The sequence below is a fragment of the Sarcophilus harrisii genome, chromosome 5 (assembly GCF_902635505.1).
Source record: "Sarcophilus harrisii chromosome 5, mSarHar1.11, whole genome shotgun sequence".
In the NCBI taxonomy this organism is placed as follows: domain Eukaryota; kingdom Metazoa; phylum Chordata; class Mammalia; order Dasyuromorphia; family Dasyuridae; genus Sarcophilus; species Sarcophilus harrisii.
Window position 1 is genome coordinate 90,288,777 of NC_045430.1, and position 17,210 is coordinate 90,305,986.

At 40.3% G+C, this 17,210-nt stretch overlaps 1 protein-coding gene across 1 annotated transcript; it reads left to right on the forward strand.

Annotated features, from left to right (window-relative positions):
- The first annotated feature begins 5,664 nt into the window (after positions 1-5,664).
- On the forward strand, positions 5,665-16,424 carry LOC100914488 (keratin, type II microfibrillar, component 7C). The gene is made up of 9 exons (XM_023505306.2): positions 5,665-6,097; positions 8,316-8,524; positions 9,167-9,227; positions 10,537-10,632; positions 11,255-11,419; positions 13,692-13,817; positions 14,158-14,378; positions 14,627-14,658; positions 15,831-16,424. The coding sequence occupies exons 1-9, from the start codon at positions 5,714-5,716 to the stop codon at positions 16,013-16,015; spliced, it is 1,479 nt and encodes a 492-aa protein (XP_023361074.2). The 5' UTR covers positions 5,665-5,713; the 3' UTR covers positions 16,016-16,424.
- The last annotated feature ends 786 nt before the right edge of the window (positions 16,425-17,210 follow it).

Here is a 17,210-nt window from a genome sequence, read left to right on the forward strand (position 1 = left end):
TATTATGTGCATATGTATGGGGAAATGCTCTAAATAACTATTGATTAGAGAAATTGAAACTAAAATAACTCTGAAGTGCCACCTTATACCTATCACAAATGATAAATGCTAGAAAAGATGACAGAAAATAGGTACATTAATGAACCTGGAATAGTAAACTGGAGAACAACTTGAAACTATGCTCAAAGGTCTATAAAAACTGTGCATATTCTTTGACCCAGCAATATTCTATTAGGTCTATATCCCAAAGAGATCAAAGGAAAGGGAAAAGGATTTATTTGTACAAACACATTTCAGCTCTTTTTGTAGTAACAAAAAATTGGAAATTGAGAGTATACTGTTCAACTGAACAAATGTTCAGTTGAACAAATCAGTTGTAATGAAGTACTATTGTGCTGTAAGAAATGACAGGGGATGTTCAGAAAAATATGGCAAAACATATGAACTGATGCAAAGTGAAGTGAGAAGAAATGGAAGATCAGTATGAATTGTAGCAACAATGTTATAATGATAATCAACTGTAAAAGACTTGGCTACAATTTTTCATAATGAAAAAAAAGACTTCTACTCACTTCCAGAGAAGAACAAATAAATTTTAAATTCAAATTAAAACATAATTTTCTCAGTTTCATTTATTTTTTTGCAATATGGCCAATATAGAAACATTTTTCATAATATCACATAATTGCTATCATACTGCTTGCCTTTACAGTGGTTTGAGGAAGGGATAGGAGAGAGGGAGAGAATTTGGAATTCAAAATTTAAAAAGAAAACAATATTTAAAAATTTTAAAATAATTCTGAAAAAAAGTTTAAAAACAACAGCAAATAACTGTAGAATATTAGAAATAGGGAGAACCTTAGAGATTATTTAACCCAGGACTTCTAAATCTCTTTCCATTCAGGACCCCTTTTCACCTGAGAAATTTTTGTCACACCTGTCTTGAATCAGAGCCAAGGTGTACCTGGCAGCATTTGTGCATGCACAATGCAAAATGTATATGTGTGTTCAGGACCAACTCTGCAGAGAAGTTGCAATGCAACATGGGTAATCACTGCCCAAAATACCTCAGATTCATTACACATTTGATTCTGCCTTAATTTTTGATAGTTGCATTTAGAAACCTTTTTATGTGACCAAATTTTTTGCAACCCCCACATTCAGTTACTTGACCCCATATGGAGTTGCAACCTACAGTTTATGAAGTTTTGATCTAATTCACTACCTTCATTTACAGGTAAAAATCACATATAGCTAATAAGTATTAAGGAAAGATTTTAAGCTAGATCTGCATCTCTAAGTGTTCTTTCACAGCTTGGGAGAAATTTGGTAAGAAGGGTTAGGATTCCCCTAGGAACAGGAAGATAAAAAAGCACAAGATCTCAACATTAGATTGCTTCTCCCTACCCAATGACCTCATACTATCTATCTAGAAAAGGCAAAGTTGGGCAAAGGCAGAAGTACTCACCAGGATATGCCAATATTCCATTTTTAGGATGGAATGTGCCAAAAAAAAAACTATTCAGGAGGTAGCAGGAGGCACTGCCAATCATTGACACTTATTCCCACAGATGCCTATTCTCCAGGAAGAGATCTTCTAGGAGTGGATACCACAGAGATCCCCACAAGTGACAACCTCTCTTGAAGTGTTCACACCCATTGAAAGGTGGGGGTGGGAAATGGGCAGAGCCAGTATGCAAGATTGGGAGGCCCCTGTAGCCTATAAAGTTCATCATTCTGCCAAGTTAGACTGTTCCCAGTGGGTCACTTCTATTCATCCTTGGTTCATAATGTATACCAACTAGATAACTCCCTCCCTCCCCCTATTTCTTGTCAAGTTCCTATCATTCTTTAAAGTCCAACTCGAAAACTATTTTATCTGTCTCCCAGGACTTCCTCTGGGTCTAATTAGAGATTTCATTATTTTGTAGCTGAAGAAAAATAGCTAGTATTTAGTTTGCAAAGTACTTTATGTATTTTTCCTCTCTTGATCCTCACCACAACCCTATAAGGTAAGTGCTATTGTTATCATGTTTTACAAATGATTAAAGGAATTGAAAGAGATTAAGTGACTAGACCAAGATCACACAACTAAGTAAAAGTTTGAGGCAAGATTTGGACTTGGGTCGGCTGGACTCAGTGCTGGATTGCCCACCATGCCACTTAATCACTGGAAATTGACTGCCAGGGAATAGAAATGATTTTCAGAAGGCCATAGAATTTGAACCCAGTCCAGAACAACTATGAATGAATATCACAACTTTTTAAATATACGGAAACATTTCTTTTCTATTTCTTTCACAGAACCTATCCAAAGAGACCTTTCTACCCATTTAGACCACACATGGTATCATGAAATAATCATGGGTTGCATTACAGTGATCAATCCATATTCATGTCTCCTACTTGATTGTAAACACTATGCCAATAGTATTGGCACTCAGCCAGCACTGAGCCAAAGGGACTAAGATCCAAAACTCCTGACTTTTCTCTGTAACATTAATCCAGGGAGAAAAAAACTAATACAATTCAGCAGAGTTCTGAAAAGTATTCAAACCAGGAGAGATAGGACAAGCTCTTATGAAGCCTTCTAACACTGAGAAAATAACCACACAGGGACAATGTGAATAAATAAAATGTGAATTAAAAAAAAAAGGTTTCAGGTAAGAGGTAGCACCTAAACTGAGCCATAAAAAGAGGTAGGGAGTTAAGGAGAAAGCATTCAAAGCATGGAATTTGTGCAAATCAGTCAATCAACCAACCAGTCACCAAGCATCTATTAAATGTCTTTTGTGTGCCAGATAAATGATTAAGTGCTGGGGAATGCAAAAGACAATTTTATGGTATTTCAAAAAAGTTGATCATTGAGAGAATGATGGTACCCTGGACTAAGAAAGTAGTTGTGCTGTTATAGTCTGTCCTGGTCAGATCAGACCAGGATTAGTAGGTTCAATTCTGAGAACAATGTTTTAGGAAGGATACAGATAAATAGTAGGGTATCCGAAAGGGGGCAGGCAGGAGGGTAAGGAGTCCCATGTTAATGCCATATAGAAATTACTTGGAAGAAATGGAGATGTTTAGCTTGGAGAAGATTTAGTAGAGTTATGATTGCTATCTTCAAATATTTGGAGGACTGTTATATTGAAGAAGGAATGGGTTTGCTTTTCTTGCCCCCAAAGGACCAACAGATAAAAATTGCAAAGCTCGCTTAGGCTTGCAGCAAGGGAAAACTTCCTAGCAATTAGAACTTTCCAAAATATGGAATGAGATGCCTCCAAAGATAATGGTTTCTCCTTCACTGCAGAGCTTCAAACTCTGGGTAACTTTTAGAGGAGATTTTCATTTAGATAAATATACCTTAGATTAGATGGCCTCTAAGGTCTTTTTTATTATTAGCATTTTATTAGCTCATGGAGAGGAGTATGCAAGTATGTGTTAAATAGCTGGTTATTCCAACATACTCATGCCACATTAAATTTAATCCTCATTATTAGCATTTTCTTCATTACTTTATTAAGTTTAGAATACCAACAAAGCAATCAATTCCTGATTTGCAATTTGTATCAATTTCTGAAGAACAGATACTCAGGCTGAAAATTTAACAACTAGCTATGGAATCCAAATAAGCTGGCTGCAGCTTGTACATGCTATTTTGCCTGTAAACAACTAAAAACCTCAGGTCCTTTCCAAGTCTTTATCATTTATGCCAATATCACCATCTGTCTATTTCTGCTCCCTGTTAATATCTCATTTGAATCCTTTATACTTCAATATCAGTCCCTTTCCTCTCAATGAAGGGAGGTAATGGCAATAACAGTCCAAAGAGAAAAAAAAATTTTTAGCAAAAAAAAAATTCAACAAATATCATTCATTCTTCTTAGGGATGCTCTCTGTAGTGAGAATGCAATGGGGAGGGGAAAAAAAATAGCTAAAGATGAAAGGAACCAAAGGAAAAAATTTTTTTACAGATAGAAATCTTCTCCTTTCTTCCCTATGGCAAAACTACTTTCAAGAAGACAGAATTAAGGGAATCGGGTTGATCTGCAACTACAGGGACTCAGATTAGACCACAGCTGAAAAAAGAAAGGCTTCTTAGATTAGACTTTGATAAAGGAATTCCTAAATACTGGGATGGGAGTTTCTGGAATAAGGAAGAGGAATGACAATGATTGGTCTTTCCCTGGAACAATGTTCTCATTAGGACAACTCAGGGTTAGCTAACCAGGATCCAGAAGACAGGGGCTTGCCTAGGTGCCCTCTAGGGCTTTATGAGTCAATTGATTTTTCTACAATGATAATGTGAAGTTAAAAGCAAAAGAGGCTGGCTTCATCTACAATGATGCTACCAAGCCTTCACAGTTTTCTGCTAATTAAGATCATCATCAACTTCCCTTATTGTGGGTTGTGAACTGTACACTCCTCTGGGAAGATTCAGCTCTGACCAAACATGCAGATGAAGGCAATGTTTTCCCCAACAAGTACAGAGTTCAAAGAATCCATTCCCTTGTCTCCAATCAAAATGGGACCACTTTTAGATCAGCTATAAAGAGAGCTAGATCAAGAGGCAGAAAGCTTGTTCTTAAATTCTGACTTTTGTTATTTAATATCAGTAAGATTTTAGGGAGTTAATTTTTCCTCTCTTGGACTCATTTTTCTTTATCTGTAAAATTGGGAGTTAGTTAAGACGATCCCCCAAGATCCCTCACCCTTCTAATTTTATGTCTATAAGTCAACCTACCCTCAAGGAGCTACCAATCTTGTGGGAAGAATAGATACAAACCAAAGGCACAGAAATAGGGACCATCCAAACTAAATACCTTATTTCCATATGAGGAACCTGGGAAAGGGGAAAGTAGACCAAGAAGGTATCCAAGATGAGACATTTGTAATAATCTCCCCTAGCATCTAGCATAAAACAATATGCATAGTATGTTAGCAATGGTTTATTAAAGAAAGAATTGCTTGAATGAATTCTGAGGAGAATAGTTCTCTTCTATCCTACTGAAAATGAATTAAACTTAACACAAAATGAAATACAAATGAGACAAAGCCTTTGCAAATTGATCCCAGAAAAATGATGAAAGGAAATTTATTTAAAGGGTGGTCTTTTAGGGATATATGAGATTGATCAGAGGAAGAGGACAGAAGGAAAGTTGAACTGAATTAGGAAAACAAATAAGAAATGCATAAGGAGGGTTGAGGATGACTCAACACCACATCCAAATTTCATCACCTTAAAAATCCAAGAAGCCCCATCCACTATGAACCTACTTTCTGTCTTCTAGCTACTTGCCCTGAAGTCATACAGTGCAAGAAAGGCCTAACTTCCCATAACCCAATTAGGATGACCAAGAAAGAAATTGTTTTTTAATTTTCACTCTATTCCACAATTTCATAAAACAGCAGGGCAGGAGAAGGATGCTGTTTTATAGGGGCTGGTAGACAGGCTAACCCAGCTTTGATATGTGTCCCTATTTGGGGGAGAGGGAGGGGAGGAGTCCCCAGAAAAGCTAGTGAGCAAATACTTACAAATACTTACTATACAAGGAGTGCATACTACAAGGAGTTCAAGCTCATAAATGCTTTCTCAGTGTTTTTATGCTGCCCAACCCCATTGGGCTGGGGAATATAAGAAAAGGGATGGCATCAGATTAGCCCAGACAACCTGGTGCCATCTCCACTCTTGACTTCATCTCCCTTCTCCAGCAGCATCATGTCTTGTTATTCCTTCCAAGCCAAGTCGAGCAGAAGAATCCGGAACTTCAGCTCCTGCTCAGCCTTCGTGCCCAGGATGGGTGACCGCTGCTGCGTCAGTGCTGCTCCCTACCGAGGAGTGTCCTGCTACAGGGGACTGACCGGCTTTGGCAGCCGCAGCATCTGTGGGGGCTACAGAGCTGGCTCCTGCGGCCGTAGCTTTGGCTACCGCTCTGGCGGAGTGTGTGGACCCAGCCCCCCCTGCATCACCACTGTGTCTGTCAACGAGAGCCTCCTGACCCCCCTCAACTTGGAGGTCGATCCCAATGCCCAGTGTGTGAAGCAGGAGGAGAAGGAGCAGATTAAGTGCCTGAACAGCAAGTTTGCAGCCTTCATCGACAAGGTGAACTGGGGTCAGACAATTTCCCTTAGGGCAGGCAGAACTTGGACAAGTCCACTATGAGCCCCTTTCATATAAATGAGAGATTGAACTAGATCCCATTTATGGTTCCTTAATCTAGCTTTAAAGGCTCTGATCCTATGCAGTCTAGCAAAGGTCACAGAGCCTCATGTCCACAGGCTCAGTCATTGCTACTTCCCTCTTCGCCCCAGTTAGGGCAGATTCTCCACTCCTAGGCACTGAGTCATGCTCCCACTGTCCTGCGGGGGCCCACATCCTTGGGCAAAAAAGGTTGAGACATAGATTTAGAACTAGTTTCCCAGGAGTCTTTTGTGGAAGCTTATATGAGCCTCATGGGTAGACTATCAGAGAAGGAGCACTAACAAACCAGTTGAACCTTAATTTCCTCATCAGCCAAATGGAAGACTTGGACTAGATGATCTCTTTCAAATCTAGTGGTCTTTGATAAACACAAAGGAAATTAAGGAGACAGTGGAGACATCAGCCAAGATACCAAGCACAAAGACTACTTGCAAGAGTTCTATGGGAACATGTTTCAATATGTAAATATTAATATTGTCTATTTCAGCATGCAAATTTTCAGAAAGAAAAAATATTAGTTTCAGGAGGCTTGGGTTCTAGTCATGGTGTTAGCTGTGTAATGCTGGAGAAATCATTTAACTTCCTTAAATTTTGGTATCTTCTTCAATAAAATAAGACAATAACTCTCTTGAGTCCTTCCTTCATGGAAACTATCATGAAGATGAAATGACAAAAATGAGAGTACTTCAGAAAGTGGACAGATTATACAAAAATAAGATGATATTATTTTCCAAGGGGAAAGAAATCTTGGCAATAGAGAAAAGATGTTTGAGTAACAGCTCTGTCTTTAGTGGAAGAACATCTACCTCCCATTCATCTGGAGAATAGGAAGAGTGTTTGGTGGATGGAGATAAAATGTACTTCTTCCTTTTGCTGAGTAATAAGACATCTCCACATTAATTCCATCATCAGCTGGGGTTTCCAGATGGCAAACACTAAAGGAGGGTGGAGAGTGGCTAGAACAATCTAGACAATGAGCTCCATCTCAATTAGCAAGACATTGAGGATGCAAGGACAAAAATGTAATAGTCTGCCTTCAAGGAACTTATATTCTGCTAAGAAGAAACAACATGTAAACAGATAAGTAAATGGAAAATATCTTCAAAATAATTTTGGAAGGTGTGGAGAGAGTACTAATTGAGAGGGAAAGACTAGAATTTAAGAATAGGCACTTAAATGGGGTCTTGAAAGAAGGGGACTCTTAAGAGATGAGGAGAGAGAGAAAGCCTCCCCTCTTTCCACTATCCTCACACAGAATCACAAAATTTTACACTCAAAATTGGAAGGGTTCTTAGGGATTCTCTAGACAGGGAGGAAAAAAGACTAGAAAAAGAGGATTTCATCTTGTCCAATGTACAACTACACAGGAATCTCCCTGTCCCAGAGCATCCTGAGTAGAAGTTTATCCAACCTTTGACTGAAGATCTCCAGTGAGGAGAAATGTCCTTCCAGTTGTGCACAGCCCTGACTGTCTCCCAGCACCTTCTACCCATTGTTTCTAGTCCAACAACTTCATTTTTCAAATGATAAAACTGAAATACAAAAATAAAGGGAGCATAGTGATGTGACAGATGGCAGAGCTAGAATCCAGGTTGAGTTCTCTAAAGAGAACTACTATCCCCAAATTTCTTAGGAAGCTTACAACTCTGGCCTCCTACATGGGACCCATGAACTTCTAATCAGGTCATCCTGGGACAATAGGCTTTCCCCTATAGGATTCTCATACTAAGAGAACATATGAGTACAATGGTTAGAAAGGGCTTGGCTAGGAAAACTGGGTCCAAGTCCCACCTTTGACAACATTGGCTTTGTGAGACCCGGCAGGCCCCTTCTCTCTATTCTCTAGGTATTTTTCTAAGGCTTGAAGATCCTAGAGACCTGAGCATTGAAGGTGAGAAGAGCGTTCCTTACCCAGTAATACTGAAATCACAGGCTGAGCGTCTATTCTAAGAGTAAGGGATGGGAGTGATAACATTCCCATGAGAGATCATCTCATCCATGCTCCTATGCAGACATTTGCCATGATTTGGATCCATGTTTCCATGCTTTCCAAGAGATGTTGAGGTATTCTCTCACTCTGAAAATCCCTGATAACTCTTCCCCTTCTCTGCAATGGCAGGTTCGATTTCTGGAACAACAGAACAAACTCCTGGAGACCAAGTGGCAATTCTACCAGAGCCGGAAATGCTGTGAGAGCAATCTGGAGCCCCTGTTCCAGGGCTACATAGAGACCTTGAGGCGGGAGCTGGAGTGTGTGGAGGCTGACAGTGGACGCCTGGCATCTGAGCTCAACCATGTGCAGGAAGTGCTGGAGGGCTACAAGAAGAAGTGAGTGTTGGGAAAAGAATAACAGGAATGGATTTAAATTCCATCAGAAAGGATTTGAATCCAACAGCAAAAAGAGCTTCCCAATGGTGAAAGTTGTTAGACATAGGAGGTTTGTGAAATGATGTTCTCTGGTGTTAAGGGAAGCAGGAAGGAGTTAATCACAGAAAAAGTTCTCACCTTTCTGGATTTTATTAGGGGTGTTTGATTATAGACCCTGGTTTTTAGTAGATTTCTCTTGGTGGTGTTTTAAATGCTCTGGAGCATAGAAGTAGAGGATTGGGCAAAATGACCTCTTCAGATTCCTTTCACAGACCAAGAATACTTTCATTCCATGGATTGTTAAAAGGCAGTCTTCTTGGAGTAAAGTTCAGGCCACATACAAATTCATCTTTTCTTCCTTCCTTCATTTCCTTCCATTTGTCCTTCCTTCCTTCCTTCCTCCCTTTCTCCCTTTCTTCTTTCCTTCCTTCCTTCTTTTTTCCTTTTTCTTTATTCTTTCTTTTTCTTTCTTTCATCTTTCTTTTCTTCTATCCTGCCTCCTTCCCTTCCTTCCTTCCATCCTTCCTTCTTTTTTCTCTCTTTCTCCTTCTTCTCAAATCCTGAGTATCTCAGAAACTAAAATTTCCTCCCCTCCCCACCCAGATATGAAGAGGAGGTGGTCCTGAGGGCAACAGCAGAGAATGAATTTGTAATCCTAAAGAAGGTAAGTACTCAGACCAGGATTTCCTAGATTAGAAACTGGAGAGGATGCAACCCTCGTGTGAAGGATGCTGAAAGCCTAAGGCCCAGGAGGAGACTTAATAACTTTTGCCAGCATCACATAGTACCCTAACATCTTGTAATCCAGTCCTTGAATATCCTTTTCCTCAATGCCCTAATTCTCTCTTCTGGAGTAGCACTGCCCACCATATCACACTCCCTTTCTTTTTTTGTAGCATAGAGTAAGATTTGAAGATAACCCCAGACCCTCAACCCTGTACTCCCTATGTCCCTCTGGCATCACAGTGACACCTAATGGTGCCTAAAGCTCTCACCTGTCCAATTGATACTGTGTACCTAAGGTCAAAGGAGCATAGATTCAGAGATAGAAGGGGCCATAATAGCTCATCTAACCCTTCTCATTTTTTTAGATGAAAAAAATTCAGTCATTAGAAGAAGTGAATTGAGACCAGGGTCACACAACCATTAAGTACCAAAGTTAGCACTTAAACCTAGGTCTTCTAATTCTATATCTGATGCTCCTGAGGAATATTATCTATGACTGTCACTGATTATCTAAGACCCAAATCATGTGCATTTGGAAAAAGTCACATTTAAAAGAGTTCTTCATTGTGCTTCTTGAAAAGTCTGCCCAAAGAGGCTACCTAACTTTCCTGTCTGCCCCTAGTCCAGGCTCTTTCTAGACCTGACATCCTTCATATCATCAACTAAAATGTCATTAATTCTTAGAAATCTTTCCTGACTCCTCCCAGTGACAGTGTATCATGAAAATTTTCTAAACATCCTTATCTAACTTTAGCTCTTCCAAAAAGTAGTGGAAATAATAATAATTGTGTTGCTGTTGGTCAGTCATTTCAGTAATGTCTGACTCTTTGCAACTTCATTTGGAGTTTTCTTGATAAAGATACTAGAGTGCTTTGCCATTTCCTTCTCTACCTCATTTTTATAAATGAGGAAACTGAGGCAAACTTACCCTTTGGTTAAGTGACTTGCCCAGGGTCATATAGCTAGTAAATGTCTGAGGTCAGTTTTTAACTCAGGAATATGAGTCTTCCTGATTCCAGACCTGGCACTCTATCTACTGTGACACCTAGTATCATCATCATCATCATAATATATTTAGATGATATTTTATAATTAAATTGTTTTCCTAACAACATTCCTGAGATAGATAGTATATTATTATCCCCATTTTGCAATATGAAAACTGAGACAGAGGCTGGCAGTGAAGTCACTAGGACAGAGAAAGAATATCTGCCTCAGAGTCCTAAATCTCCATTTCTCTTCTGCAGGATGTGGATTGTGCCTACCTCCAAAAATCAGACTTGGAAGCCAATGCAGAAGCCCTAACAGAAGAGATTCAATTCCTGAGAGCTCTATATGAAGAGGTGAGGAGCAATGAGACAAGGATGATAGCAAGAACTCCATCCTTTCTGAACTATGGAACCAATCAATCAGAAGATGTGGTGTCTAGTGGCCAAAGGGATGATAAGTTAGGGGAGGAATCAGGGAATGCACCAGAAAATGCTATTTTCAATGAGAACTTGGGGAACAGAAAACCCTGTGTCCTAATGACCTGAGATCATCCTGCTTCATCATACTATGTTATTCACTATTACTATGGAGATGGCTATAAATACCAGTAACCTGCCAAGGAACTAAGCTCTGGCAGAAGTCCAGAACTCAAAGAATACAGAGGAAAATAAATAAATAGATAAGGAATTTCTACAGAACCTGTGGGTCAGATAGAAATTATGCAATAAGTTTACTATTACCTAAAATATGCAGGCAGGGTATTTTTTAAAGAAATCTGTAGGTCTGTTTGACATCAGCAGAAATAGAATGCTCCATTTTTGTGGGTTTCCATGGGACTAGACTCTGGGTAGGGGGATTCTGAGGATGTGAACAACACACAATCCATATTAAGGTAAAGGAGAAGGAGGATTTAGGGACAGTTTTAGAAAAGTAAGAATCTGTTCTGAATAAGCTTTTGGTGATGCTCCCCTACAGGAGATCCGAGTCCTCCACACCCACATCTCCGATACCTCCATTGTGGTGAAGATGGACAACAGCCGAGACCTCAGCATGGACTGTGTCATTGCTGAAATCAAGGCTCAATACGATGACATCGCCAGCCGCAGCCGGGCTGAGGCCGAGTCCTGGTACCGCAGCAAGGTGAATAAGCCTAACTTTCTCATCTACCAGAAATAGCATTTAATTAGTAAATATTTATTATTTTTATTATTGTTATTTCAATAACCAACATTTGTATAGCACTTACTATGTGCCAGGCACTCTGCTGAGCACTTCAGAGTTATTATCTCAGAGCCCTGAAAGGTAGATACAAGTATTATCCTCATGGAGCACTTAATCTTAATTGTCTCACCCTCCTCTCCCCCCCCCCAAAAAAAAAAAGGTACATGGAAGGCAATAAGGAAAGATAGAAGAGGGCTAAATTATAAAGAGTATAGATGCCAAACAGGGATTTTATATTTGTTCCTGGAGGCAATGGGGAGTCCCTGGAGTATTTTGAGTAGGGGAGATGACATGGCTGGACCTTCACTCTAGGAAAAATTACTTTGGTGGCTAAATAAAGGATGTATTTGGAGTAGGGAGATACTTGAGGCAGGGAGATCCACTAGCAACATTTTGGAATAGTTTAGATATGAAATGATGAGGACTTGCACCAAAGTGGTAACAGTGTCAGAGGAGAGAAGAGGACATATTTGAGAGATGTTACAGATGTGAAATGGACAATAGGTTGGATATAGAAGATGAGAGAAAGTGAGGAATTAAGGATGGCACTTAGTTTGCAAGCCTGAGGAACTGGGAGGATTTCATTATCCTCTATAGTAATAGGGAAGTTGAGGCAAAGAAAATTCTTTGCCTCAATTGCTACCTAGCCTAATCACTGAATATTTAGCCTAATATCACTGAATGGGTGTAATCTCAGTCAAATTGAGACCTGTTGAAGACTTTAGCTTAAAAAAGCTAAAGTCTCTAATTTCATCCAGGACCATCTCCTAATCTATCTGATCTATATCTGGTCACTGGACCCAGATAACTCCGGAGGGGAAAGTAAGGCAGGTGATCTTGCACAACCCTCCCTCCCTTAAATCTAATTCACTTGCATGTCATAGCATCATGTCCCTGATGTTATGGTTTTCTTTGAGAGCAAATTCTTTGAGGACAAGTAATAATAGGAAAATTAAGTGGGAGAGAGAATTTAGGAAAGAGAGTAAGTTATGTTTTGGACATGTTTAGCTTAAACTATCTACTAAATATCCAGTTCAAGATGAAAGGCAGTTGGAGATGTAAGACTGGAAGTTGCAGAAAGAATAGAGTATAAGTTGATTTGTGAATCATGGGAATTAAATCCATGATTGCTAAAAAAAAAAAAAAAAAAAAAAAGATCACCAAGTGAAGGGAGAAGAGGGGGCGGGACCAGGACAGAGCCCTCTGGGACACTTATGGTCAGAGGACAGGATCTGAATAAAGATCTAGGAAAAGAGACTGAGAAAGAGCAGTCTTTAAAGGAGGAGAACCAGGACAGAATGTCCCAAAAACCTAGAGAGAATAGAGTTTCAAGGAATACAGAGTGATCCACAATGTCAAAGTCTGAAAAAAACGTCCAGGAGAATGAGAATTGGGAAAGAACCATTAAATTTCTCAATCAACATATCACTGGTCACTTTGGAAAGAGTAGTTTTGATGAAATAATGAGGTCAGGAGAGGGATTGTAAGGCTTTAAGAGAAGAAAATGAGACAGAGGTCTCTCTCAGATGGATGACTTTTTCAAGTTCATCTACAAAGGGCAGATGCTATGTAGAAAGATTATTAATGGGAATGGAGAATCAGGTGGGGTTTTTTTGAGGACTAGGGAGTCATGGGCATATTTGTAGGCAATAAGAAAATAAAAAGATAAAAATGAGTTATAAAATGGAGTGACAGAGCAGCAACCTATTGGAGGAAACAGGAAAAATGGGATCACTTGAGCAGGTAGAGGAGTCACCCTTGGCAAGGTATAAAGAACACTTCATCATATGAGATAGGGATGAAAAGGAGATAAGAAGAAAAGGTCTATGAGTGATATATTGGAGAAAGAGGCATGAAGAGGATGCTCATAACCTCATTTTTTTTCTGTAAAATATGAGGCACAGTTCACATCTCAGAGTGTGTGAGAAGAGGGAACCATGAGAAGCTTGAGAAGATTTGGAAGGTTTGGAACACCTGCTGTGGGGGGTAGGATAGTGAAATGATGAGAGGTATAGTAGTATTGCATAGCCCCAGTGGGAAGAATGTTGAAGGATTTTCCCTTTATCTGGAGCTATTCCTCTCTGAGGGAATTATGAAATCTTCTTCCCTAAGGAGGAACAGAGGATAGATAAGATAGTCCTTAAATGCCTATGTGTGAGTATTGAATACTACCCTTCTTTCCCTCCTACAGTGTGAGGAGATGAAAGCCACAGTGATCCGCCATGGGGAAAGTCTGCGTAGGACTAAGGAGGAGATCAATGAGCTGAACCGCATGATCCAGAGATTGACTGCTGAAGTGGAAAATGCCAAGTGCCAGGTGTGGACACTAATCACTCTCCCAAAAAAATCAGTTAGACTGTAGCAGAAGTAGTTCTGTTTATGTACCTAGGAGAATTTCCCAACAAGTCCACCTGGTAATACACTAAGAAAAATAACAGACAGATGCCATGAAAACTTTTCCTGTAGAGAAGAAGCCTTTGTCATTCTTGTCTAATTGATGGACATATGGATATGGGAGAGATAAAGAAAAGAGGAGAAGAGTAGAGTTTAGCACAAAAATTGGAAAATAATTAGATTTACCTCCACTGGGGAGTCTGTGATTCCAGGACAATTTGACAATCCATTATCTCCTTCCCCTAATTCTTGTGTTCCTCCAGAATTCCAAGCTGGAGGCTGCTGTGACACAGTCTGAGCAGCATGGTGAGGCTGCCCTCAATGATGCCCGCTGCAAGCTGGCCGGTCTGGAGGAGGCTCTGCAGAAGGCCAAGCAGGATATGGCTTGTCTGCTGAAGGAGTACCAAGAGGTTATGAACTCCAAGCTGGGTCTGGACATTGAGATTGCCACCTACAAACGGCTGCTGGACGGCGAGGAGCAAAGGTGAATCCCAGGGATCAAGCCTTGCTTCCTTGGGGCTCTATACACTGATTCTCTATTCTCCATTCTCCATCCATACTTGAGATTACCATGATCACATTACCTTCTGTTTGCATCTATTTGCACAAAATTCTCATTGGAGCTTTTGGAAAGAGAGATAAACAGCATTTAAGTTTTTATAAATAGTTTTTATTAAAAAAAAAATTTCACGCAGTTCCTATCTAATATTGTGCCATTCTCCTTTCCCCTAGGTTGTGTGAAGGTGTTGGAGCTGTGAATGTCTGTAAGTAATTGAGGTCCTGAAAGGAGTTGTTAGACAACAAGAGGAAATGGTCAGATGGACATGACAGTGTATTAGGATGCTAATCACTCTAGACTTCAATAGGATGACCTGAAATGAGATCTTATCTCATCTTCTAACAATCTGGGACCCAGTGGGTTGCAGGCCTGGCACACATTCTAGTGTGACCTTAAATCAAATTATTTGACTTTTCTCAAACCTGTTTCCTTATCTGTAAGATGAGGCTAATAATATTTGTACCCAGTTCAAATTGCCTAGATCTCTGTGTTTCAAGAATGGTGCTCTGGGGAAGGTTTACATGGGAAGTTATAAAATGAATACAAATGGATTTCTGTTCACACCAAAAATCCAACCCAATAGGGTTTCTAGAAAAAAAAGATTCATGGACCTTAAAATGCTCCAAAAATGTGAGAGGACCTATATTAGAAACTCGGCTGTCACTTAGCTGTGTAACCTGAGTCCAGCCAGATCATAGTTTCCTCATCTGTAAAATGGGAGCTAGATTAGATGATCTCAACGTTTTCTTTCAGCTTTACATCTAAAATTAGATAATCTCATCTTTTCAGCAGGAGGGTTAAACTAAAGAAAGTATTCTTCAACTATGCAAGTAGGACCCAGAAGTACCTATTCTTTTCTCCTGAGTCTGGTCCAGTGGGAGACACCTGGGTTAGGAGAGCCTCCTATCTGTCTTATCTCAAAACAAGGATTGAGATGTTTAATTCTCTGAGTGTTCCTCTAAATAGAGCAGACTGTTCTGGCTTCTATTGAGAGAATTGGGCAGCTAAAAATTGGGCAGCTAAAGGTTTCCCTTATCTTTGAGGTTTTGAGAAAACTGTAGAAATTTAAAATCTGAATCCAAGGCATCTTTGGTAAATGTAGCAAGTATTTGTTTTTTTAAAATAAATCTTTCCAGGCATTTTGCTTCTCAGATATTGTAAAAAAAAAAAAATGTTTCTTTATGCATATCTGTACTTACTATATCTTTTTCCTTACATTTTGGTAAAATAAATTACAGCCCCTTTCTACTTTCCAGGATTTTGGTGGTCTTTCCAAATGAGATAAGATGTTACACTGCCACAGATGTCCCCCTTGTGGCGCGGGATTCGGCAATGACCCAGAGAAATAACCTGTCCTCTGATCTTTCTCCCCCACAGGTGTGAGCAGCTCCCGGGGCGGAGTGGTCTGCGGAGACCTCTGTGTGTCGGGCTCACGTCCAGTAACGGGCAGCGTCTGCAGCGCCCCGTGTAGTGGGAATCTGGTGGTGAGCACTGGGGGCCCCTGTGTGCCCTGCGCTCAGAGCTTCAGTCGCGGGAGCAGCCGCTCTGTCCGGTTTGCCTAAATCCCCCCAAACTTCAGCTGTAAATAACCCTTTCCCCGCCCCCCTGGAAATCAGAAGTTATAGTCTCTCTGGACAACGAAAACGCGCAGACTCAGAACCCAAACTTCGGAAATGGAGGCAGAATTATTGGGAGACCTGAGGATGCCCACAGAGAAGGAGAAAAGAATGGGGGAGAGAAGAAAGAGGAGTTTCCAACTTTGCAGCTGTATCTCCTGGACAGCTCTCTCTAGCCGGCTTCCTTTGGTCCCATATGTATCTTAATTTTTTGAAGGGGCGCAATCCCCAAGCCAGAGCCGTGTTCGCCCCTGCCCAATCCCCGATCTACTAGACTGGCTAGCCTCTACATGTATTCTCTCCACCTTTCCTCTGGACTTGACTATTGACTTTCCAATAAATTAATCTTTCTTGCACTCCAGCAACCTAGTGATTTGTTCTGAGAGAGTGATTTAGCTAGATATACCTGCTTCTAGAGAGTACACTCATACATTACTCCATTCCAGCCCAAACAGTCATGCAAACATCTTTTAGCCATGACTTTCCTAAGGAAATGTTGGGTCATCCCAGCTCCTTATTCAATAGGATAGACTCAGATAAGACCTCCTGCCTTATTTGAGTCTGCCAGTGTGGGCAAGGCCCTGGCTCTGGACAATGGAGAGAGGAATGTACAGGGAGTAAGGACTGTATTCCTTGTCCTTAGGGAGTCCTCAATCTGAGGACACATACCCAGGACACAGGGATCCAGGCAGTCAGATGATGGTTTGATGCATAAAATGCTGGCCCTGGAGCTGGCAACACTTGAGTTCAAATCTGGCCTGTGACACTAAAAGCTGTGTGAGCTTGGGCAATCATTTCACTGTTTGCCTCAGTTGAAATGGGAATAATAATAGCTCCTCTCTCACAGGATTGTTGCAAGGATCCAATGGGGGTATAGTACTTGGCTATGGTAGATAAATGCCTATTCCCAGCCCAACCTCTTTATTTTTCAGATGTTAAAAAAGAACCATGGAAGTATTACAAAGTTATGCAGATAACTGATACGATAACCAAAGTACACACTCAAAGATAATAAGGAGGTTGTATGTCAAGGTACCAATGCTGAAGAATAGGGAAGGTACTAGGAAGCATACCGTAGACAAGCATTCCCAAAATGTAGTCCAGAGAATTCTGGGAATCTCTGAAACTCTTTCAGAGGGTC